Source organism: Myotis lucifugus, unplaced genomic scaffold (assembly GCF_000147115.1).
Source record: "Myotis lucifugus unplaced genomic scaffold, Myoluc2.0 scaffold_472, whole genome shotgun sequence".
In the NCBI taxonomy this organism is placed as follows: Eukaryota; Metazoa; Chordata; class Mammalia; order Chiroptera; family Vespertilionidae; genus Myotis; species Myotis lucifugus.
The window spans coordinates 183,720-209,151 of NW_005871520.1; the positions used below are offsets into that span (position 1 = coordinate 183,720).

Genomic DNA, 25,432 nt, shown 5'->3' on the forward strand with positions numbered 1-25,432 from the left:
CTCTTAGTGGTGAATCCCGCCTTAAAGGCGTTTGATACCAGTGTTACGTGTTGTAAGGAAAACGGTGATTGGCCACAGCGCTCGCGGATTCGGTCGGTAGTAAACACAGCGAGACTCCTGGGACCAGGGATTGGCCAATGTCCCGGAGCCTAGGAAATTCTTCCGGATTCCGCGCGCTGGTTGGCTGCTCTCTTGCCCCGCCCCCGCTTCTCTCTTGCTGATTGGTTGCAGTTCCGCCCGAGGGGAGGAGGTGGAGTAGGCGATGTCGCATTGCGTCACTTCCGTTTACTGTCGGCCGCCGCCGCGGTGTTCTCAGAGTAAGGCGGCCAACGGGCTGTGGGAGCTGGGGAACGAGAGGCGGGGTGGGCGGGGAGGGTGGGCGGAAGGGGTAGGAAATCCCATCACGGAGACGCCAGCCTGGACGTTCCCGCCTCCTCCAACACTGTCGAGTCGGGTCGGAGAAGGGTCATTGCTTTCTCCAGCGAGGAGGGGGGCGGAGCCCGGCTCAGGTGAGGAGACCCTGTCAGTGCGAGTGGTGGGAGCCTCCGCGCGCGGGCGCGCTCAGGTGGAGACGGTTGAGCACCAGGGGCGCTGGGCTGGCGGCCTCAGCTGGGTCGCGACCAGGCATGTGGGGAGCGCGCAGACGCGTCCCGGTGCCCCCCGCCTGCCCTGCGTGTCTTTCTGAGGGGGTATTGTTACCCTTCCTAGCGGAGGGGTCGGGAGGATGGGAGGCGGGTTCTGCGCAGGCGTCCCGGTGTCCTGACGCCAGGCTGTCTGTCTGCGGGATTGGGCGGAGGCTCTTGCCCCCTCGTATCTGCGGGCGGAGAGGTTGGTTACCGGGTTGGGGCGGGAGAGGTCTCCGGACCGACAGCCTCGGACCTGCTGCCTGAGCTCATCCTGGGTCTCCTTGAGCGACAGTGTTTCATTTCGCCACCGCCAGGCCAGCGCGGTCTGGAGCCGGGACCTGGCGCTGGCCCGGAGGGTGGAGCCAGTGTTGGGGAATGGCCCACGCTGTTGCCGGAGGACTCCAGTGCGTGTGGGCATTCCTTGGATGCCCACTGCGTCCAGGCTCGGTGAGAACGGCCGTTCCACCTCCTCCCCTGGCAGATTCGCACGTAAATACATCAGACGGGGAATGAAGGGGGCGTTGAAGATCAGGTTTTTTCCCTTCCAAAAAAAAGGTCATTTGTTAGTAAATCAGTCTGCCTTCTGTCAGAGTGGACGGTACTGTAGAAACGAACTTCTGAAAGGAACACAGGTTCTAGTTAGAAGGAAAATTCTAGGTAAAGGCAAAGAAAAGTCTTGGTTACTAAGTAGTATGCTCAAGTTCTGGCTAATTTGAATGAATAGAGAAGGAAGAAACCCTTCGCATTCAAGAATTAAACAGAAATCTTTCCAAAGTAGATTTACAATTGTGAGTAACGCGAAACAGGGGTTTTTTGTTTTTTTTTCCTGTATTATTAATTAGAGGCCCGGTGCATGAATTGGCGCACGGGTGGGGCCCCTAGGCCTGGCCCCTTGGGGCGTCTTGCCCAGTCCTGATGGAGGGGGGGAGGGGGGAGGGGGAGCACACTGACCACCAGGGGCAGCTCCTGCCTTGAGCGTCTTCCCCCTGGTGGTCAGTGCACGTCATAGCTTCCAGCCGGTTGTCCCTTCCTCAGGTCTTAATGGTGGCTTAGGCTTTTATATATATAGTTTATGGTATTATTTTTCCATACTAACAACTGTAAACCTACATTTGCCCCAAACTACTTTTCAGTTGTAAATAGAAGATATTACATACATTGGGATCTTCCTTTAGAGGTTGAAGCGAATGCTGTGCCTTCCTCATCATTGATGATTTGTTATCTTTTGGATGGGCTTTTGTGCCTTAGATAATTTTAAAAAGGTGGCCTGGGTGCTTCTGTTTTCTGGAGAGCTTGCTTTTCGTATGCTGAAATCTTAGGATTTCCGTGGTGAGGGTGGTTGGCCATAAGCTAAAATTGTAGGAGTGGGGGGTGGGGGGAAGAGATCAGATGGGGAGGGAAGAAAAAGAATTTCAGATAAAAGCCCCTAACCCAAGGGAAGGCCTCCCATTAACCCCCCTCTGAAAATCCCAGCAGAACTTGGGAAGACTGGCCTGGCCCCTGCAGCCGGCTTGATGAGCTGCCAGGTAATACTAATTTGTTGGAGACTTGTTCTGGGCCCTTGGATTTTACATACTAAATGAGCCAGGACTAATAAAAAGTCCTGAAATCAACTTGTTTTCTGCTCTGCCTTTTTTCTCCTAAAAGTTGTGTCAAAACATACTGTGGTTAGCTGGAGGTACTGGCAGGTTGTTCATTGAGGTGCCTCTAGAAAAATTCTGAAAGTGGTAAAATTTGAAAGGAAAACATCTAACGGAGTGTTTTCCTGAATTTATGGGTCAGTGCTCTCAAAAGCTTTGTTGCAAGACTATCATGAGAAGTTGAAGTACTTTTAAAAAATCACTTGGATACAAAATGCGTGTAAATGTTTTAGTATTTAAGTACTTAGCTTGAATTTTATTGAGTTCTTTAGTGTGGGTAGGATTTAATATCTGTGTACAGTCAGGTATGGCAAAGCTTGCCGTAGTGCAGAATCTTCAATCTGCCTCAACTTCTTGGAAGGGAAGAGAAAAACCCAAGGTATTGATTTGATGTTAGCTGTCAACTTAAAAAAAAAAAAAGTAAATTTATTGTAAACAAATACTTTCTTCTGTCAATTTTAAGCATAAGATTTTTACTGTACTTAACATTTCTCAAATATGGATGTTGTCTAGTAGAGCCAGTTTTTGTTAGTGTAGCAGGTGGGATGGAATGTAACACTAACTGCAACTTTGGTCTAAGTATGCAGTGAACTTCTCATGCTAAAAGACCAGCTGTTTCTGAGTGAACTATTGCTGTTTACAGTTGTTTTCATCATTTTCATCACTGAATAGTGGCTTTTAATTTCAAGACTAATTTGGAGGGGGGAGAAATGAGATGACTTTTATTTGATTAATTACACATAATTTTGCTAAAGGCTTTGATTTATCTTTCTGACAGTTCAAACAGATTAGGAATTTGTGTTGGAGCACTAACTTTATTGTAATTATAACCAATTAATTTTCCAATTTGTACTCTGAAGTAAGTTTGTTATTGAAGGAATCCTAATGGAAGTGGTACTTTTTTCTTATATAAATGGAAGTTAACAAAGTGTTTTGTTTCTTTTACTAACTTAAAGGATGTTTGAGTGGGTCTGCTTTTAGAAATTAGATTCTGTATTCTGTTACTTTGTGTACTTGATAAGTTTACAAATGCTTTATTTCCAAGTTCTTAAATTTAATATGATTAGGGTGAATTGCTCCCCCTTTTCTTCTGAACATGATATTGTTAACTGGTATAATCAATTTTTCACTAAATCTTAATTAGTTGATTATAATTTAAAATCCGCTCAACAGTCTTCCTCTAAAAATGCGAGATCTTCAGTTGTTTAGTCCTTCTGTTTTAGTCTCTAGTACAGCAGAGAGGATTTGAGGAAGTATAGGGAGAAGAAAACCCACTGTTTTGGGGTTCAGTTGTGAGAGAAACCCACAGATAGTGCAAAAATCTAAACACATTTAATAACATACATTGTAGTCTTTATTTTGAGTAGAACCTCAAAAGCAACTTAGCAGGTAAAGTATCAGTCACTTGCTAAATGCTATTGATTTGATAAGTGATTCAGAAGTGAAGGAATATACTACTTTGAAAGTAAACTAGGTATGAAAATGAATTAAATCTCTTTTTTTCTACTGGAAAGATACCATCAATAATAGTGTCTTTAAAGCTTTGGCATGGCTTTTTTCTTGATAAAGTAGTGTCATTCATTAAGAATATACTTCTTGCCTGGCCGGTGTGACCAGAGGTCACGGTTCGATTCTGGGTAAGGGCCCATGCCTGGGTTTCGGGCTCTATTCCTAGTGTGGAGTGTGCAGGAAGCCGCTGATCAATGATTCTCTCATCATTGATGTTTCTATCTCTTTCTCCTCTCCCTTCCTCTCTGAAATCAATAAAAAGTATATTTAAAAAAAAGAATATGCTTCTTGATCTATCAGGGATAAAAGGCAGTGAAAGAAAGCTCTTTTTTAAATTGCTGAGAAGTTTGTGTGTGTAGGGGGCGGTAATTGAGGGATGGCAAGGCAACATTTTGTAATAGAGGGAAAATACATTTAGACTTCTTAAACAGATGTTAAAATAGATATAGTTTCATATTTGTAAGTAGCTAAAAGAAGCCATTTATGGTTTTTTTTAAATACCTTTATGAAGTTTGTATGATCTTTAGAGCTTTAACTGGCTACAGATGTTCTTTTATCTAGATTATCAGCTAGCTGATTATTCTTTTGAAATTTTAGGAAAATGTAGTGCCCAAGAAAGGGAAATTTCTAAGCCAGTTACAGTGTGAATGTAAAATTCTCAACAGGATAAAGTGGTGAAATCTGTCATAAATTATTTTAAGTTTAAATGTATTGTTTTCAGTCGGTCATGTATGTAACTTGCTGTCTTGGGCATGCCCATCTTTCAGACAGTACTCTGTGCTGGTGGGCCACCACCCTGACAGACCACCTCCCTGAGAGGCTTGGGCAGGCCAAGATTTCTCCATATGACAAGTGAGCCTGTTACCAGGAGTATATTTTGTTCCCTCCCCTTCTCCCCAAAGCTCTGATCCCTGATCATTATTCTGCACCAGTCTCATGGAAGGCAGCACTGGGGAGGAGCCAGTGGCAAGAGGCAGTGGGAGGAGAAAGCATAGCTCATCCTGCATTCTCCTCACCTTCCCAAACTGGGGTCTATTGGCCATGGTGAAGGCTTGGCAATGTGATCGGTGGTGATGGCATGTGGCATTGGTATCAAGGGAAGATTTGAGTAAGAAAAGAGGAGAAGAAAAGACCCTCCTGCCACCTCTTCCACAACCCTTGCTCTAATTTTCAATCCTTTCACTGTTATTTTACACACCTGTCTTTTCACTCTAAAACAGCCCTCTCCAATTCTTGACCTTGCTTTTCAGCTTCATCACCTTATTCTCTTGAGCCTCATAATCCTTATTCCTAGCCTTTGCTAGGAAGTCACTATTGCTCAGGCCACGTGTAAAAAATGGGAGTGGGCCTAGGGCATTGGAAACTAAAGAGAAAATAAACAAATGGGACTACATCAAAATAAAAAGCTTCTGCACAGCAAAAGAAACCATCAACAAAACAACAAGAAAGCCCACTGCATGGGAGAACATATTCACCAATGTTATCACTGATAAGGGTTTAATCTCCAACATTTATAGGGAACTCATACAACTCAACAAAAGGAAGATAAACAATCCAATCAAAAAAATGGGCAAAGGACCTAAATAGACACTTTTCAAAAGAGGACATTCAGAAAGCCAAGAGACATATGAAAACATGCTCAAAGTCACTAATCATCCGAGAGATGCAAATCAAAACAACAATGAGGTACCATCTCACATCTGTCAGAATGGCTATCATCAACAGATCAACAAACGACAAGTGCTGGCGGGGATATGGAGAAAAGGGAACACTCGTGCACTGCTGGTGGGAATGCAGACTGGTGCAGCCACTGTGGAAAACAATATGGAGTTTCCTCAAAAAACTAAGGATGGAACTCCCATTTGACCCTGTGATCCCACTTCTAGGAATATATCCCAAGAAACCAGAAACACCAATCAGAAAGGATATATGCATCCCTATGTTCATAGCAGCACAATTTACCATAGCGAAGATCTGGAAACAGCCTAAGTGCCCATCAGCAGATGAGTGGATTAGAAAACTGTGGTACATCTACACGATGGAATACTATGCTGCTGTAAAAAAGAGGGAATTCTAACCATTTGCAACAGCATGGATGGAACTGGAGAGCATTATGCTAAGTGAAATAAGCCAGTCAATGAAAGAAAAATACCACATGATCTCACTCATTTATGGATAATAAGGACCATTATAAACTGATGAACAAAAACCAATACAGAGGCAGAGCAGCCTCGAACAGACTGTCAAACTACAGCGGGAAGGCGGGGAGGGTTGGGGGGCGGGAGGCGGGGGGTAAGAGATCAACCGAAGGACTTGTATGCATGCATATAAGCATAACCAATGGACATAAGACACTGGGGGGTGGGGAAGGAGATATATGTAATACTCTTTGTAATACTTTAAGCAATAAAAAAATAAAGCTACAAAAAAAAAAATGGGAGTGGGGAGTGTGCTCCATCTCCTTGAGGGCAGAGTAGCTACATAAATTACTTGGAATTCTTCTGCACAGGAGATTTGTCTCTTCTCTCCCATTTATTTATCTAATCAACCATTTATATCAGGATGGATCTATGGATATTTATTGTACACTTTGGGTTATAATAAAATACTTTATCTATCTTTTTGCTCAAACTGTTCCAGCTTTGGCCTTGAGAGCGCTTTCTCCTGTTGGGCCTTATGTCCCTTTCACATATTCCCATTATTATATATGTTTGTTTCTTTTAAGCACTTCCTGACTTTCTGGCACTATAAGATTCTGCAGGCTTATCTTGTATATTTCCTGCCTCAGTCCTAGAATCAGCCATTTCTCCAAGGAGCCTAGGTTCCTTTTATTAGTGAACTAGAGGCCTGGTGCATGAAATTTGTGCACGGAATGGGGGGGTGTCCCTCAGCCAGCCTGCACCCTCTCCAATCTGGGACATCCCTCTCACAATCCAGGACCGCTGGCTCCTAATCGCTCGCCTGCCTGTTTGCCTGATTGCCCCTAACCATTTCTGCTTGCCAGCATGATCGCCCCCTAACCGCTCCCCTACCGGCCTTATTGACACCTAACTGCTCCCCTGCCGGCCTGATCGCTCCCAACTGTCCTCCCCTGCCAGCCTGATCGCCCACAACTGCCCTCCCCTGCCGCGACCCGCCTCCTCCACTGGGATCTACCTGCTCCACGCGAGGCAGCAGAGACCTAGGACTGGCCTCCTCCACACTGTGCAGAGCCGTGGGACCCCCAGGCCTTACTGCGTGGAACGGCTGCTGGGCCCCGCTTCCGCTGTGCATGCAGCCATCTTGTGGGGGCCATCTTTGTGGTGGCCATCTTGTGACGACCATCTTGTGACGACGTCACGCGCGAGGGCATGAGGACCACCTAGGCTTTTATTAGTATAGATGGTATTTGAAACCAACATCTGTGCACTGGGAATGCTCAGAGTGGCATTGTTTTATATTTTTGCAAATCTCTTTAATGTCTAGTTTAATGGAAGGACAGTTTAGTTGCAATGTAGAATCTGAAACTATATCAATGAACTTTTTATATTGTTACATTAAAATACATTAATTTGTATCTTGCACTTTGAATGGATATCTTTTTTACCCATACTTTATTTTGTAACATAACATCATGGTTACATTAGTCATTTGGAAAATGTTGATTCACTTGAGTTATGCAGATCTTTCAAATGTTGACACATTTATTATATAATATTTTTTAAAATCACATTTCATTAATATCACTAATGATTTGAAGGATTTGAACATTGGGAAGCTGTCAAGCTCACGGTGACAGACACAGATTTTCCAGAATTACGAATTTTCACCAGAAAGCTCAGATTTTATCATAGGCAAGAAATACTGTTAGGTGTTTTCCTTGAAATGACAAGCTCATTTTCTTCATTTCCAAGAAAATATCTGACAAATACTCAAGTCTGAATAACCATAGTTTGACACTCATTCTTCCAAGTAAAAATGGTGTTCCATGAAAACAGCAATGAGTGCTGTTTGTGATTCAAAAATTGCACAAGTTATTTTCCTTGAGACAACATCTTATTTCAATATGCAGCACAATGACTTCAGGTGTACTTCCTGTTTCATCTCACATAATATCAAAAAGGCACGAATGTATTCAAGAATCATGACTAAATAACAATAGTGAAGACAAAGTAAGATTAAATCCCCTATAGAGTCAGCATTCTTGTAGCAGTGGCTGTGTGGGGATTGTTCTTACTGCCTAGTTCAGTGGTCGGCAAACTCATTAGTCAACAGAGCCAAATATCAACAGTACAACAATTGAAATTTCTTTTGAGAGCCAAATTTTTTAAACTTAAACGATATAGGTAGGTACATTGTTATTAACTTAATTAGGGTACTCCTAAGGCTTAGGAAGAGCCACACTCAAGGGGCCAAAGAGCCGCATGTGGCTCACAAGCCACAGTTTGCCGACCACGGGCCTAGTTCAAGGTCAGGTGTCCACCCTTCTCATCAATTCTGTGAACAAACCAATGACCTTTCAGCAAGTTGCTTTTTAGTTAAGTTAGCTAGAATCATTTTCTGTTGCTGCAAACAAGAACCCTGACTAACCCGGTGTTTAAATTTTAAAATGCTTTTTACAAAAGTTATCTGAAAAGTGAGAGTCTTTAGTTCAAAATTATATGCTAACTTGCTGTAATTATTAACATCAGTTATTCACTATCTAATACCTGCCTTCCTACCCTTACCTATTTTCCAGCCAAAATGATTACATAGCTTCCCCCACCTCAAACCTCTCCCCACCTTTACCTCTGTCTAGAATATATTTTATATCATTTTATCCTAATCCAAAACAATACCTAGCTCTGTTGCCAAATCCACCATAAAGCTGTAAATAACCTTTGCCTTCTTTGAGCCATCATGTACACTTTATCACTTATGTGGCACTTAATGGTTATTTGTGTATGACTTGTTTCTGCTAAGCATCTGTGACAGGACTATGCCATATAAATCTCTGTTCCACAGCACTTTAAAACTTTGGATGAATGAATTTGTATACCAAATACACAGTTCCAGGGCTGTTGAAATCTCTAGGGCTCTAAGTTGCTGGGCCTCTTCTCTTCTAGTGGGTCAGCTGTCTCTTTTTGCAGCTGTTAACCTGCAGCCAGCTCTTCCTCATATTCTAGATTTGCTATTGCTCATCTTTAATCAGTTAGGAAACTAGAAAAACTTGAATTTTGTTTGTTTAAAACAAAAGAGGGTTTGAGAGATTTTTCTATGAGGAAATCTTTCATACATAGGTTTTGATATTTATTTTGGATATTCTGAGACTTTTTCTTGTTTTTGGAGAGAGTTGGGGCTCTTAGAAAAATGACTATTGAGTAATATGGTATTATATTTCATTAACATACAGTTGAAGTTTATCCAACAATTTATTGAGGCACTTTGAGGGAGAGAGAGAAAATATAGTTCCTGGCCTCAACAAGCTATTTTAGTTTTTTAAAAAAAGCATTTTGAATTTGCACTAGATATATAATAGGACACTAATACCTTTTCTTATTTAAACTGAGTTATAAAGTTCTAGGTCAGCTAATCCACAGGAATGTTGAACTGGAAAACAAGGTGGCAAATTGGGGAGAGTTGGAGTATAGAGCGAGACAGTAAGGGCTTCTGGCATTAGCGTGACTTCCCCAGTGGTGCTCACCTTTACTTACTGACGGATTCTCTTCAGAATATATATATATATATCAGAGAGGAAGGGAGAGAGAGACTAAGTAGTATGCTCAATGATGAGAGAGAGTCACTGATCGGCTGCCTCCTGCACACACCCCCACTGGGGATTGAGCCTGCAACTCGGCCATGTGCCCCGACTGGGAATCAAACCGTGACCTCTTGGTTCATAGGTCGATGCTCAACCACTGAGGCACGCCAGCTTGGCCCAGATTCCCTTTTTAATAGACTTCATCTGTCCAGTTTCTGAGCCAGCCCTGACAGAGCAGAACCAGAGAGGTTATGAAAATTAGGCTGACAGATCTGGTATCTGGGGCTAACCTTGGGCATCTGTATGCCTATCTTGTCCCAGCCTTTCCTGATTTCCACTTAGTCAAATCAGAACAATGGATGAATGTTCTTGGACTCCAAGACTTGGAGCCCTGTCAAAAGTCCTAGCCTGCTTGACTGGGACTTGCCTGGTTTTGTTGTCTTACGTTTATCCTTATTTATATCATCTTTACAAGTGGAGGAAAAGTTCTGTTATTTTTCTGCTAGGATTTTATTTGGATTAGGGATAGTTAATGTTAAGAGTTTCTTAGAATGTTAAGATGCTTCCCTGTAGGTAGCAACTTTGCAGATCCTGCCGGGCAGACAGGCAGTAAATCCCTTGCTGTGGTGGTAGATGATGTTTGAGTATGAGTGTATTTTTCTTTATGAACTAAGTATATTAATGAAAAGCATGTGGGTAGGTCAGTATATAAATCAAATAGTTAAAATGTATCATTAACTGGCTTGTTCTCCTGGAACACAAATGAGCTTTTTAAAAAATCAGACTAAGTAAAGCATTATTAGGAAAGTAAATCCATTGAGAAAACAGTCAATTCTTGATTATCCATGTTAATGTAATGAGCAGTGGTATAAATATTATATATATATTTAAAATATTTTTATTGATTTCAGAGAGGACGGGAGAGGGAGAGAGACAGAAACATCAGTGATGAGAGAGAATCATTGATTGGCTGCCTCCTGCACGCCCCCTACTGGGGATCAAGCCCGAAACCTGGGCATGTGCCCTTGACTGGAATTGAACCTGGGACCCTTCAGTCTGTAGATTGACACTCTATCCACTGAGCCAAACTGTCCAGGGCTAAAAATATTTTCTTAATTATATTTAGTTTGGAAATTGCTAAAACTCTGTTCCTGCAGATAACAAATATTGTGGTGTATGCTTGCTTTGGGTAAGACACAGTTACAAATTGATAGTTGCTGTTTCTCCTCCAGCTATATAGACTCACAGAGTCACATTTTGAAATCGTTAAAGAAACGTGAAACTTTTTAATTTGATTTGAAGGCTTCAGACTGGCATCTTTAGGTAAAACACCTTTTCAGCATGAGCTATTTTATAGCTTTTAGGCTGGACCTCTGAATTTGCTAGAGTTGCTTTGAGAGTTTTTTATCTAGATTTATAGTTACCTTCCATCAGAGCAGAGTAACAAATTTTGTATTTCCCCAACTGAATTTTTTAAATACCTCTTCTAGATACAAAAGGTTTCAAGATAGCTGTGTTACTTAGGTTTTTCTGAGATTGTGCTTCGAGCCTCATCGTGTGACAGAGATCCAACATAAACCAGGTTAAGGTAAAAGGGGAATTCTTTGGCTTGTGAAATAGGAAGTCCTAGGGTGATGCTAACTACAGTCATGGCCGGATGCCAGGATGTTGATGACATCAGGACATTGTCTTTGGCACTGCTTTGCACCATCAGTGCTAGACTTAGATGTCTCTCTCATAGATTGTGATCTGGGTGAAGATAGCACCAGCAGAAGTCTTGAGGGCAAACTCTAATTGGCATGGCTTGGGTCATATACCCATTTCTGAAACAGTCTCTGTAATCAAGGCCTTTCTGGATCATCTGTCCACCTATGGAACTCAGAAATTTGGAGCAATCTGATCTGTTAGAACCACATGGACTAAGAATGGGTGAAGTTATTTTTCCCCAAAGGTTTAGTAGACAAAAAAAATGTGTTCCTTAGAGATAGTATTTGAATGTTGCTTTGTGGAAAGATGTTAAGTTCACATTGTTGCAGTTATTTGTTGCTGTGTAACAAACCACTTTAAAACTTAATAGTTTAAAACAATAAAAATCATTTTATTCTCTAACACAGTGATTCTCAACCTTCTGGCCCTTTAAATACAGTTCTTCATGCTATGACCCAACCATAAAATTATTTTCGTTGCTACTTCATAACTGTAATGTTGCTACTGTTATGAATCGTAATGTAAATATCTGATATGCAGGATGGTCTTAGGCGACCCTTGTGAAAGGGTCGTTCGACTGCCAAAGGGGTCGTGACCCACAGGTTGAGAACCGCTGCTCTAATAGTTCTAGGGGTGACTGGACTTGGCTAGTTGATTCTCTCTTGGGGTCTGTCATGTGGTTGTAGTCAGATTGTGACTGGGGCTGAAGTCATCTTGAAGGCAAACCTCACTCCTGGTGTTGACTTCAGCTAGACTTCAGCAGGTTTTCTCATGGCATGATGTTTGGCTTCCAAGAGAGAGCCAAAAAGACCAGGTGAAGACCTGTGTTATCTTTTATGATCTAGCTCACAAGTCATATAGTGTAACTTAAAAAAAAAAATATATATATATATATATATATATATACACACACACACACACACACACACACACACACACACACACATTTATATATAGAGAGAGAATCATTGATTGGCTGCCTCCTGCACATCCCACTGGGGATTGAGACCGCAACCCGGGCATGTGCCCTGACTAGGAATTGAACTGTGACTTCCTCCTAGTTCATAGGTCAATGCTCAACCACTGAGCTATACCTGGTCGGGCTACATAGTGTAACTTTTGTCATAGTCTTAGACTTGTCTGTTTCAAGGGGAGTGAACATAGATCCCATCACTTGTGAGAGGAGTGTAAATAGCACATTGTAAGACAACATGCAAGATGGGAGATCTTAATGTAGCCAGCCATCTTGGAAAATACAATCTGCTATACAGATTGTCTTATTTCCTGTGACTTATTTTTATACAGAACATGGAATGTAAATGAGGCCATGGCAGTTCTTGGGTTGTCCTTATCACTTTGTTGCCTAATGTGTCATAGTATTACTAAAAAACTCTCAGACATTTTTCCCTTCCTGATAGCACTCTGATTTCCTATTTTTTTTAAAATATATTTTATTGATTTTTTTACAGAGAGGAAGGGGGAGGGATAGAGAGTTAGAAACATCAATGAGAGAGAAACATCGATCAGCTGCCTCCTGCACACTCCCTACTGGGAATGCGCCCGCAACCAAGGTACATGCCCCTGACCGGAATCGAACCTGGGACCCTTGATTCCGCAGGCTGACGCTCTATCCACTGAGCCAAACCGGTTAGGGCCTCTGATTTCCTATTTGTGAATTATCTTGACACCCACACCCCTTTTATGTGTAATCTTGTTAGGTGGATAAATCAGCAACCAGCATTCCACTACATAAGTAAAAAACAGAAAGACCCTTCCTCTTTGTTTTCCCTGCACAATCAGCGGTGGGGGTGGGTCCCTAAGCTCAGTATATAGGAGCTCTCCCTGGAACTTTGAATCTTGAGCATGTGATGTCCATTCTGAAGGAACTGGTGGAGGCCTTTTATTGCAGAAGGCCTCCACCAGTGTGACTGGATTTTGCTTCCTAACCCTTCAAAGTTCCTTTGACAGCTGTCTGGTTCTTCACCCTCCCAGGTCTTTGTCTTCTCAGATATCTTTTGCTTAAGTAAGCCAGAGTTGCGTTCTAAGTACAAAACCTTAACTGACAGACCATTATAATAACAGCTAGTTTTATTTTATGCCCAAATTAATTAGATTTCTTTAATTATGCCAGAAAGCTCAATTGAAAATTACGTTGTAGCATATTATTTTGTTAATGACTTGTTAAAACAGTGTTTACTAATGTTTACTACAGCAGGACCTCTTAATGTAAAGTGGCATTTTAGAATGAAAGAACTGAATTGAGATTCCTCATTGACTTAATAATTTTGGGATAGCAATGGGGGATTGGGAAGAAAACATAGTAAGTATGTGTCCTTTCCTAACAGACAGTAGCATGTGTTGTCTATATGGTTGAACTGAATTGAGATTCCTCATTGACTTAGTAATTTTAGGATAGCAATAGTGGATTGGGAAGAAAACATAGTAAGTATATATACAAAAATGTCCTTTCCTAACAGACAGTAGCATCTGTCGTCTATTTATTCTTTAGTGTAGTGTGAGTAGCAGATACTCTCTGGGCTCTAACCAGATCCCCATGATCCTTTTTATTGGTTCTGTGCACCCGCCGTGCAGTTTCTGTATGCTTTTTCTTCTAGTGGCTTGCATCTGTGACTCTTTTGAGGACTAGGTCTTTGGGTGACAGGCATCACTTTGTGCATGGGCTCAGAGAGCTGGAAGTGCCTGGCAGGTGCTGTTTCCCTGGAGAGGCTCTTAGCTGTTGACTGACTAATGCAGGGCTACAACAGACCAGTTCCTTTGCCTTGAGGTGGCTTAAACTCCTTTATACTCCAGAGCTCTCCTGCTAGACCAGGCTAAGGCTGGGATTTTGCCCCAAATCACACCCTTGCTTGGCTGCTGCTGTTTCCTCTCATGCTCCCCACCCCCAGTTTCTCCTGGGAGCACCTCATTGATAAATCACTTTCACTTGAATCCTTCACTCATGGTCTGCTTCTGGGAAAAGTTACCTAAGATGCTATAAATCTAAGCCTTTTTCATATTCATGGTCTTTGGAATCACTTTTGGGCATCATAGTAATGCCCTGCAATTTCCAATTCATTCTTGGTATGGCATTTTTGGGATGGCCAAAACATACGTTTAAAAATGCTAGTGCTTCAGCTGCATTTCTCATTTGGTTTAACTTATGGCTGTACTTTTACCTTAATGAGTTATGCATGTGTTACTGGATATTAAATAGCTTCTCTTAAAAGTCTATTGGTGCACTCACAGCAACAGATTGCCCTTCTCTAACTCATCCTTATCGATCCACTTAGAAATATTGGTCAGTATATACTACATTTAATTGCATTGCATGACATGTGAGATAGTAACTATTTCTTTCAATATTGGATCATTGGAAGCTTCCTCTCCTAAAATGGTTTAAATAACATAGGAATTATCTTTTCCATAGCATTTAATAGATATTCCCTATAAAACTATTTGGTACTGATGCTTTTCAGGGGAGGGGGAGTAATTCTTTGGTAAATTTTTCTAATTTTGTGTATGTGTACGGTTATGGTCTGTTCGGCTCTCTTCTTTTTCGGTTTTAAAAACAAATTATGCCAAAAGTATATGTAGTTTGCTAAGTACAGATCACTTAAGAATCAAAGAGTTCTACAAGATTTGTTAAGAAAACCACCAGGCCCTAGCCTCTCTGCTTTCCATTTTCTCTTCCCCAAGGCTTTTAACTAATTCTTTTTCCCCCCACATATGTTTTTATTGATTTCAGAGAGAGGAAGGGAGTGAGAGAGAAACATCAATGATGAGAGAGAATCATCAATTGGCTGCCTCCTGCATGCCCCCTACTGGGACTTGAGCCCACAACTCAGGCATGTGCTCTGACTGGGAATCGAACCAGTGACCTCTTGGTTCATGGGTTGACACTCAACCACTGAGCCACACCGGATGTAATTCTTTTGATATTTGTATGCATATATTAAATTATATACTTAGAGCTACTTAATTTTTTAGTTAGACATTATCTATTGACTTCCCCTTGGTTAGAGATAACATTTTTTTATGAATTTGTTAATTTCTCCTTATAATTCTAGTTTTGGTATATGCATTTCAATGCACTCTCCCTGCCTCCATCATTTCAGTATAGTTAGAATTTTGGTTTGATTAATAGTTCTCAAAGTATAGTCCAAGGACCCATAGAGGCCCCTCACACTTTTTCAAGGGATCTGTGAGGTCAAAATTATTTTCATAATAATACAAAGACTTATTTGCTTTTTTCACTCTCATTCTTCCATGAGTGTACAGTGTTTTCCAGAGGCCATGTGATATGTAACATTGCAAAAGCCTGAATGCACAAGAAAATAGGAGAATCCAGATGTCTTCCGTTAATGCAAAAATGTAAAACAGTGCCACTCTTCTTATTCTGAAGGGAAAATATATTTTATATAAAAGTGGTTTACCATGTAATTATTATTATTTTAAAGGAAATTAACAAATATATATTTTATAATATTTTCAGTTTTAAATTCCCCAAAGCTTTTAAAATTTTACCCTAGTTTCTTATCATAGCCCGTGGAAGAGGAGTCAGGGTTTAATAAATGCTAGTTGAAGATGTCTACAGTGCCTGCACACATGTATTGTAATACTGGCCTTCTGTTTTGGTTCATTCTTTCACTTCTAGATGATCACCTATTATTGAGTACAACTATGCATTTCCAAAGTTATCTATACATTACATGCCTGTAGAGGGGCTCTAATTGTCAGTGGGACATTGTGGTGGACATTTGTCATTTGAAGCTGCCCAGAATCTTTTGAAGACCCTTCCTTTACATTTGCATAGCCTTTAAATTGTGAGCCCACTTTACCAAGGTAGAATCATGGTTATAAGAGCTAAGGTTCCCTTGGTCATATGTACTTGAGTGGGTTTGGATGCAGATGTGAGCAATATGGAACAATATTGAGCATTTAGAACTACTCTCCAATATGGTAGCCATTTATTTTATTTTGTGTTTTTTTAAAATATATTTTTATTGATTTCAGAGAGGAAGGGAGAGGGAGAGAGAGATAGAAACATCAGTGATGAGAGAGAATCATTGATCGGCTGCCTCCTGCATGCCCCACACTGGGGATCTAGCCCGCAACCTGGGTATGTGCCTTTGGCAGGAATCAAACCTGGGACCCTTCAGTCCGCAGACCGACACTCTATCCACTGAGCCAAACCAGCTAGGGCAAGCCATTTAAGGTAATTAAAATTAAATAAAATGAAAAGTTTGGTTCCTCAGTTACACTAGCCACATGTCAAGTGCTCGTAGCCATATATGACTAGCAGACAGCATAGAAACAGTGCTGATGATTTCCATCATTGTAACACGTTCTACTGGGCAGTGCTGATCTCGAAGGTGCAGTGTCAACTACTCTTTCTGAGTCACTAATCCAGAGCAAGCTCCATGCAAAGCTGTAGGTGGTAGAGGTGGCAGTGGCAGTAATGAATTTTCTGGAACGGTTCCACAATGTGGCTGGGCACTCTGGGGCATTCAAGTACAGCTCTCCTATCCTCCTGGAGATTTTGTGAGCTTCCCTTCCCAACATCCTGTATCATAAATCACAGTGGAGTGGACTTTACTGTATTCATTTAAGAACTCTGACTTATACTGAAGTGCTTTCTGACACTCTTGATATTGGAAAGATCAATTGAATAATCCAATTAGCCAGCTTTATGGCTAAGATTAGATTTGATCTGGTGGATTAGATTTCCATTGCTAAATCAAAAGATCATAAATTGACTGATGAAATGATATTGAGATATCGCTAAATGGATAATTGCACACTGTTACTAACTTAGAGAATCGGTGTTTCTCTAGATTTTAATCATCTCTAATATTACCATGTTGGTTTCACAACTTGTAGAGTCCCTTAAGAGAAAGGAAGCCTTGCTCCAGCTGGGTGGCTCAGTTGGTTGGAGCGTTATCCTGTATACCAAAAGGTTGTGTGTTTGATTCCCAGTCAGGGAAAATACTAGGTTGCAGGTTCGATCCCCGGTCAGGGTGTGTACTGGAGGCAACCCATCTATGTCTCCCTCTCACATCAACAATATCTCTCTCTCTCTCTCTCCTCTCTCTCTCTCTCTCTCTCTCTCTCTCTCTCTCTCTCTCTCTCTCTCTCTCAAAAAAAAAAAAAAAAAATAACATATCCTCAAACGAGTCTCTAAAAAAGAGAGGAAAAAGGATGCCTTTGCACTGCCTTGAAGATGGCCTGACAACAAGGCATAGCAGGACCTTCCAGCCATCCCTGAAGTGTTGTGAGAAGAACTTGAGTTGATCTCCAGGGCTGTGTTAGGGCATCTAGCATAGGGCTGATGATCTTTTGGGGGGGGGGGGGTAAATGATTGTATGGATGTTTACCTATCTTCCAGTATTATTTCAACTTCTGGTAAATGATTGTATGGATGTTTACCTATCTTCCAGTATTATTTCAACTTCTGCCTTTGTTGGGCAATGCTTTGCTATCTCAGGAGTCTCTTCTTTAAGGTCTCTAGACTCTGGGAATTTCCTCAAAATGGTGCTTCTGAGACCACAATATCTTTGCTACTTATGCTTTTTCTATAGAAAGTGGGATTGAAGGTTAAGAGGTGGCATTCCAGTGAATGACCTTTTGTGGAAAAGAGTTGTAGTTTCTTCTTATACTCAAGGTGACTGACATTTCAAAAAATAAGGAGGCTATTTTTCCTCATATAATCATATTTCTGCTGCCTGTTGAAGAAGACATTGACCGGGATGTCACTATCCTTTTAAATTAGTATGCTAGATTGAAATGCCATTTATTTGGTAAGTTAGTCTTTTATCCCCCCCCCCCAATCTGGATCTTGTTCATCTCTTGTCTCCCCTTTCCCCATTATTTTTTTATTGTGGTATAATTTATTGATCTACATTGAGGCATAATGTACATACCATAAAATTCCTTGTTTTAAATGTACAGTTCAAATATTTTTAGGAAATTATGAGTTGTGCAATCATCACCACAATCTAATTTTATTTCTTTAAATATATTTTTATTGATTTCAGATAGGGAGAGGGAGAGAAAGAAAGAAACATCAATGATGAGAGAGAATCATTGATTGGCTGTCTCCTGCACACCCCCTACTGGAGATCAAGCCTGCAACCCCGGGCATGTGCCCTTGACCGGAATTGAACCTGGGACCCTTCAGTCCACAAGCTGAGGCTCTATCCACTGAGCCAAACCAGCTGGGGCACCACAATCTGATTTTAGAACATTTCCATCTTCCCCCCCAAATTCCCTCTTCCCCTTTGCAGTCCTACCATGATCCTATCCCTAGACCCCAATAACTCTCTGTTTCTATAGATTTACCTTTCTTGTGCCATAGACACAGAGCTTCCATTGGGTTATTTTTATTGAATAGATTTCCATCCGGTCCTCCTGTCTGAGTATCACCTCCATTCCACTTCCCCTGGCACCTTGGCAATCAGTTCCTGAGCCTTTGGGTGGGTGGGGCTCTTAGATATTAAGTCAGGATGTTTTATTCACTGCCAATTTAAGATTTTAGCTTTCTGGGTATGCTAAGTCAGTTAGCAATCATTCATTTACCTGTTCACCAGCTTCCAAAATGCTATTGATACTTATTTCCAATTCTTTTTTTCCTTCTGGGTTTATACCTTTAAAATAACAAAACCATCCTGGCTGGTGTGGGTCAATGGTTAGAGCATCTTGGGTTCGATTCCTGGTTGTGTGGGAGGCAACCAATTGATGTGTCTCTTTCACATTGATCCCCCCCCCCCCCCCCGCGCATCTTCCCCCTCCCTTCCACTCTCTCTAAAAATGAATGGAAAAAATATCCTCAGGTGAGGATTAAATAAATAAATAAATAAATAAAAACAAAACCAAAAAACTTTAGTATATTTTTAATGGAGTCTCAGGAATGAGTGTGTTGGGGGCAGGAGAGTAGTGGTAAGCACATGTGTGCAATCTACTACTATCTATAACTAGAAGTCTTCCCCACTAATGTTGATTTACCCCTTTCACTGAAGTTACTGAAAGACTGGAATTTATTCATTGTCCTTGGGGAATGCAGAACTCAAAGTAACTTCTGTGGGGCAGATAGCCTATTACTCACATGTTGGCCTTTTCTAACATGGGCCCTAAGTGTTAAATGTTAAAAGTGGGTCATATGAAGAGTGAGGGAGCCTGTAAGCAGCCATAGCTGATTCCACGTGTGTGCACGCTTCCAGAGCTGTATCTGAATTAGCATTTGCTCCTTGTTTGACGGGTTTTCAGTCTGTGCCCATTATAAAAAACATCACAGGGTTTTAAAATCCAAGCTTGGCCGTCCATGCCTCTCTTTTCATCACACCCTCTGTGCTCTGGCTTTGTCTTAAGCTTTTCTTAGTCTTAACACTTTCTTTGTTTTCCCATAGGATCATGGATTTTCCTGGACACTTTGAACAGATCTTCCAGCAACTGAACTACCAAAGACTTCATGGCCAGCTCTGTGATTGTGTCATCGTAGTGGGGAATAGGCATTTTAAAGCCCATCGCTCTGTACTGGCAGCCTGCAGCACGCATTTCCGAGCCCTGTTCTCAGTGGCAGAGGGAGATCAGACCATGAACATGATCCAGCTGGATAGCGAGGTAGTGACAGCGGAGGCCTTTGCCGCACTGATTGACATGATGTATACTTCCACCCTCATGTTGGGGGAGAGCAATGTTATGGATGTCTTATTGGCAGCCTCTCACCTGCATTTGAACTCTGTTGTTAAGGCATGTAAACATTACTTAACGACAAGGACACTGCCCATGTCTCCCCCCAGTGAGCGTGTTCAGGAACAGAGCGCCCGCATGCAGCGCTTCTTTATGCTGCAGCAGCTGGGACTAAGCATAGTGAGCTCAGCCCTCAATTCCAACCAGAATGGCGAGGAGCAGCCAGCCCCGATGAGCTCCTCAATGCGTAATAACCTGGACCAGCGCACGCCCTTCCCCATGAGACGCCTTCATAAGCGTAAGCAGTCTGCAGAAGAAAGGGCCAGGCAGCGCCTCCGACCTGCCATGGATGAGTCTGCCATTTCCAATGTTACGCCAGAGAATGGGCCTTCAGGGGTTCATTCTCGAGAAGAATTCTTCTTGCCAGATTCTCTGAAAATTGTGGATAACCCTAAGGCCGATGGAATGACCGACAACCAGGAAGACAGTGCCATCATGTTCGACCAGTCTTTCGGTGCTCAAGAAGATGCCCAGGTACCCAGCCAGTCTGACAACAGTGGTGGCAACATGGCACCATTGTCCATGGCCTCCCGTGCAACTCAGGTTGAGACTAGTTTTGAGCAGGAAGCTGCAACTGAGAAAAGTGGTTTTCCGTGTGAAAATCCTGAGGTTGGCCTTGGTGAGAAGGATCACATGAGAGTGGTGGTGAAATCTGAGCCCTTGAGCTCTCCTGAGCCTCAGGATGAAGTGAGCGACGTGACCTCACAAGCAGAAGGCAGCGAATCTGTGGAAGTGGAAGGAGTTGTGGTCAATGCTGAGAAGATAGACCTCAGCCCTGAAAGCAGTGATCGGAGTTTTTCAGATCCCCAGTCTAGCACTGACAGGGTAGGTGACATCCATATTTTAGAAGTCACAAATAACTTGGATCATAAGTCCACTTTTAGTATTTCAAATTTTCTTAACAAGAGCAGAGGAAGTAACTTCAGTGCCAATCAGAACAATGATGATAATATTCCAAACACCACTAGTGACTGCAGGCTGGAGTGTGAGGGTCCTTATTTGTTGAGTCCAGAGACTGGGCCGGTGGGCGGGCCCTCCTCGGCCACTGGCTCTCATGTGGAAAACCCATTCAGTGAGCCTGCAGACTCCCACTTTGCGAGGCCTATGCAGGAAGCCATGGGCCTGCCCTGTGTGCAGAGTTCAGGCTATCAAGGAGAACAGTTTGGAATGGATTTTTCCAGGTCTGGTTTGGGCCTCCACTCCTCCTTCTCCAGGGTAATGATGGGCTCCTCAAGAGGAAAGGCCAGTAACTTTCCATACTACCGCCGTATTGCTCCCAAAATGCCCATTGTAACTTCTGTCAGGAGCTCACAGATCCCAGAAAACTCTGCCAGCTCCCAGCTTATGATGAATGGGGCCACGTCCTCATTTGAAAATGGGCATCCTTCCCAGCCCGGCCCTCCACAGCTGACCAGGGCCTCTGCTGATGTCCTGTCCAAATGCAAGAAGGCCTTATCAGAGCACAACGTCTTGGTTGTAGAGGGCGCTCGCAAGTATGCCTGCAAAATCTGCTGCAAGACTTTTCTGACCTTGACAGATTGTAAGAAGCACATCCGTGTTCACACAGGTGAAAAACCCTATGCCTGCCTGAAGTGCGGCAAGAGGTTCAGTCAGTCCAGCCACCTGTATAAACATTCCAAGACTACCTGCCTGCGCTGGCAGAGCAGCAGTCTTCCCAGCACTTTGCTCTAACCCTGACCTCTTGAGATAATGCTGATGTCAGTTGTAGGAAACTAAAATCTCTTGGTTGAGAGCTAATACCCTTGGGTTTGAGGCTTCAGGCTGCCCAATGGCTCTTGCCAATTTCAGTGGCTCAGAGAGAACTAATATGTGTAGCACTAGTGCTGCTGCATTTCTGAGTGAAATGCACGCTTTCAGAGAGGGACGCAGCCCTCGAGCCAAGTTCTCTTAGGGTTGAGGACTGTAGTCAGAAAGTAGTTTCTAATTGATGTTAAAAATGGCACATGTAAAAATTAAAAATTGAAGTGCAAAAAAATTTTTTAGCAATTTTTGTAAAACTCTGTGAAGCATTTAATTAAAATTCCTATACCCTCTGATGGGAATATTATATACCTGAACAGTGATGCAAAACTCACCTATGTGTAACCAGTGGCGACTTTGTGCCCGTCTAAAAGGCCCTTGAGGACGACACACCTGTCGGCCACAAATGCTGTAGAGCCTATCGTGAGCTGGTCCTAGGCCTCAGAAAGTACTGTATTTTTATTTTTGTCTGACTTGCAGTCACAGACACTGCACTTTGATGGTGCTGACACTGGGTCCAGAGCGAGCATTCTCTGGGCTTTTGGGTGTATATACTTTTGAAAACATCACTGTTGGATAGATGTTTTAACAATTTTTCCTGGTTTTAAAAACAAGGTTGTAAATGGAGTATGTACTTGTAGGGAGTGACCAGTAAGGTACTGTTTCTGTGTGTGCTGTTTTAGCAGTATTTTAACCAACTTGTATACATGTTACCGTTCCACGTTTGGGAGTCAGAAAAGAGCTAGTGTTTGTCTTTGTTCTGATGATGTGGAGTCCTGTTCTGTGGGATCTTTCACGGCGCATTTACGCTTTGCTCCATCCAGACTTCAGGGCCAGTCCAGCCTGACACATCTTACCCAGTGACACGCCACGCCTGTTCTCTGCTTCGCTTTTTCACTCTCGCCCTATATGGCTTCGTTCCCAGGGCCTAGATTGCTGTTTTCAGTTATAACCAAAAACCATGGATTTATTACTGTTATATACTATAGTTTTTCAAAGTATAGAATGTGAACTTTTGTTGTTGCCCCAGCTCAATACTGCATGTTTGAAATCCAGGCATAGCAGTGTTCACCGATATTTTCCAGCCTTATAAGAGGGTTGGAGAGCCCAGAACATAGAAGTCACCAATTAGCATCTGAGACTGTTACAAGGAACATTTGGGTCACTGTCCAGGGCCTCTTTGGGTCCCACTGCCTCACTTCCCCAGCCAGGCTGTGGTCTCCTGACCCTGTTATCAGGGCTGCTGGTGGCACCTGTGTCAGGCTGAGCCCTGGCTTGTGTGCTTCCAGGGAAACGGCACACGTTCCTGTGTGTCTGTAGAGCTCATGAAGTCAGTTTCATTCATGCATGGACATGAGTTCATTCTTTATACAGCTTAGACACCAACCATTGTGCATAATTGAGAGAAATCCTTCCATTTTTGTGTTTAGAAAGCTAAGTATGTGTAGCCTAAAACAAAAATCAGCGTGTTTTTTCCTCTTAATCTAGTGTGTGCAGTTACACACCTGTCTGGATAAACTCAGAATGCTCATAGTTGGGCTTGGCATCTCCTGTGAACAGATTCCCAGGGAGGAAAGGAGGACTCTAAGATTTCTCTCCTTTCCAGCAGACGTGGGAAAGAGACCACTGGAGGACACGGGGTCACCTGTGAAATTCAGTGTGTGTGTGGCTAATTGTTAGCAGTTGTGTTCTGACTTGATGCAGGGAGGCTCTACATCCACCCTTCTACAGTGTGGGGACCAGTGTCTTATGAGATTAACCTTGGCAGGCAGCATGGACAAGAGACCCTGCCTGGGCCTAGGAAGAAGAACCAGTGACACGGGAAGACCAGTGGCAGCCCTCCTTCCCTTCCTTCTTGAGGTGGTGGTGCCCGGAGGCTGCCCGCTCACCTCATCTGTCTTACATGGACTTGGCTCTGGGCCTGTCTCCAGTACTGTGGCTGGAGCCCTACCTTTCCTCTGCTAGGTGGAATCTGGAATTGCATCTACCTCTTTGTTAGTTTCTATGTGAGAAGCAAGCTTGCAGGCCAGTGTCCTCATACAAGCTGTAGTGCTTATAGGATAATTCAGAGGTTCCCTGGAAAACCAGTCCCAAGGATCCTATGATCATTTCTACCTGAATTAACCTGGATTTTGATTGGTTAGCCTTAATTATAGCCTGGCATAATTTCTGATGATCAAATCATAAAGTTCTTTCAGGGCACCCATGTCAGTGGTGCTATGCTAGTCAAAATTTGAGATTTTGAAATAAAAATTTTGTCACATTCATGTCTCTAAATATGTGTTATTTTTCTGTGCTTAGGTTAAAACAAAAAGGGAAGCAGTATTGCTTTCTCTGCTAATGCTTCGACCAATACTTTTTTTTTTAACCAAGTCTTTTAGAAAATAATCTAATGCTCTCAATAACCATTATTGATAATTCCTTCAATTTAGTCCCTTCTGCCTTGCCTACTTCTGTCTGTGTGTGAGCTGTGGGCATGTGTGAGGTTTTCTCAGCCCACCCAGTCTTATTGCTCACTCTTATGCTTCCGCTGCTCCCTTACCTGCCTCCCAGATTGAAAATTCCACTGGCCAGTTTGGCTTGGCTGTGGGGAAGGGCTGGAACCTGCCTCCCTCAGCAGGAGGGCTTTTGGGAGGAGTGAGGTGGCGATTAGAAAAGGGCACCCATCCACCTGGGGGGAGTGGGGATGAGGACAAGATAGACAAAAGGAGCCAAGTGTGATGGTGCTAAAACTAATTTTAAAATAAAAATTAAGAGCTGTGGAGGCCCTGGAGCCAGCCAAGCCCCCACCACACTGCCACCATGGTGGTCGCCACGGACACCCATGAGGACCACAATACCTCCACCGAGAATGCAGACGAGTCCAACCACAACCCTCAGTTTGAGCCTATAGTTTCTCTTCCTGATCAAGAAATTAAAACGCTGGAAGACAAAGAGCATTTCAAAATGTGGGCAAAGCTGTTTTGATTCTCTTCAGAGAATGATCTCCCAGAATGGAAGGAACGAGGCACCGGTGATGTCAAGCTTCTGGAGCAGAAGGAAAAGGGACCATCCACCTCCTCATGAGGGGGGACAAGGCCTTGAAATTATTCGCCAACCACTATATCATGCCAACTGGAGCTGAAGCCAAGCGCAGGCAATGACCGTGCGTGGCTCTGGTACACCCTGCCACCTTTGCTGACGGGCGCCCCAAGCTGGAGCAGCTGGCCATCTGCTTCCCCAATGCTGAAAATGCACAGAAATTCAAGACAAAGTTTGAAGAATGCAGGAAAGAGACTGAAGAGAGAGAAAAGAAAGGAAAACTGGGCAAAAATGGTAATGCTGAGGAAGTGGCTGCAATAGCTGGAAGCTCTTCCGGTGGAAGATAACAGAAGTCCGAAGACGAGACCAAGGAGAAAGCTGAGGAGAAGCAATAAGTGCTCTGCCTTTTTTTTCCTATTCCTTCCTTTTTCATTTTTTAAAATATTTGCCCTGCCCCTTCTTTTTGGCTTGTTTTTATTCTGTTGTTTTTACAAGGGACTTTATATAAAGAACTGAATTCCAATAACAACAAAAAACTCACCTACTTCCAGTTATTCTTCCCTTGTTCTCTTTGCTGAGTATTTAATTTGTCCCAGTGGTCTAGGTCACCCATGGGCTCTGGTTATCCATTCTCAGTGAGGGACCTGTGAAGGAATCTGAGCAGAGGATGAGGGGTAAGGTGGTTTGGACAAGTTCTAGGGGGT

The 25,432-nt window shown here is 42.7% G+C and overlaps 1 protein-coding gene and 1 pseudogene across 4 annotated transcripts; both read left to right on the top strand.

The window, feature by feature from the left end:
- Window positions 1-198: 198 nt before the first annotated feature.
- On the top strand, window positions 199-25,251 carry ZBTB5 (zinc finger and BTB domain containing 5). 4 transcript variants are annotated; one of them, XM_014445628.2, is made up of 2 exons: window positions 199-317; window positions 19,604-25,251. In XM_014445628.2, the coding sequence occupies exon 2, from the start codon at window positions 19,608-19,610 to the stop codon at window positions 21,636-21,638; it is 2,031 nt and encodes a 676-aa protein (XP_014301114.1). In that variant the 5' UTR covers window positions 199-317; window positions 19,604-19,607; the 3' UTR covers window positions 21,639-25,251. The 4 variants fall into 4 exon arrangements, 2 of the variants coding, with proteins under 2 accessions (XP_014301114.1, XP_006103280.1); XM_006103218.3 differs by having other exon boundaries at window positions 270-509; XR_002826377.1 differs by lacking the exons at window positions 199-317; window positions 19,604-25,251 and adding exons at window positions 330-509; window positions 4,543-5,236.
- On the top strand, window positions 24,481-25,264 carry LOC102427288 (annotated as a pseudogene).
- Window positions 25,265-25,432: the final 168 nt, after the last annotated feature.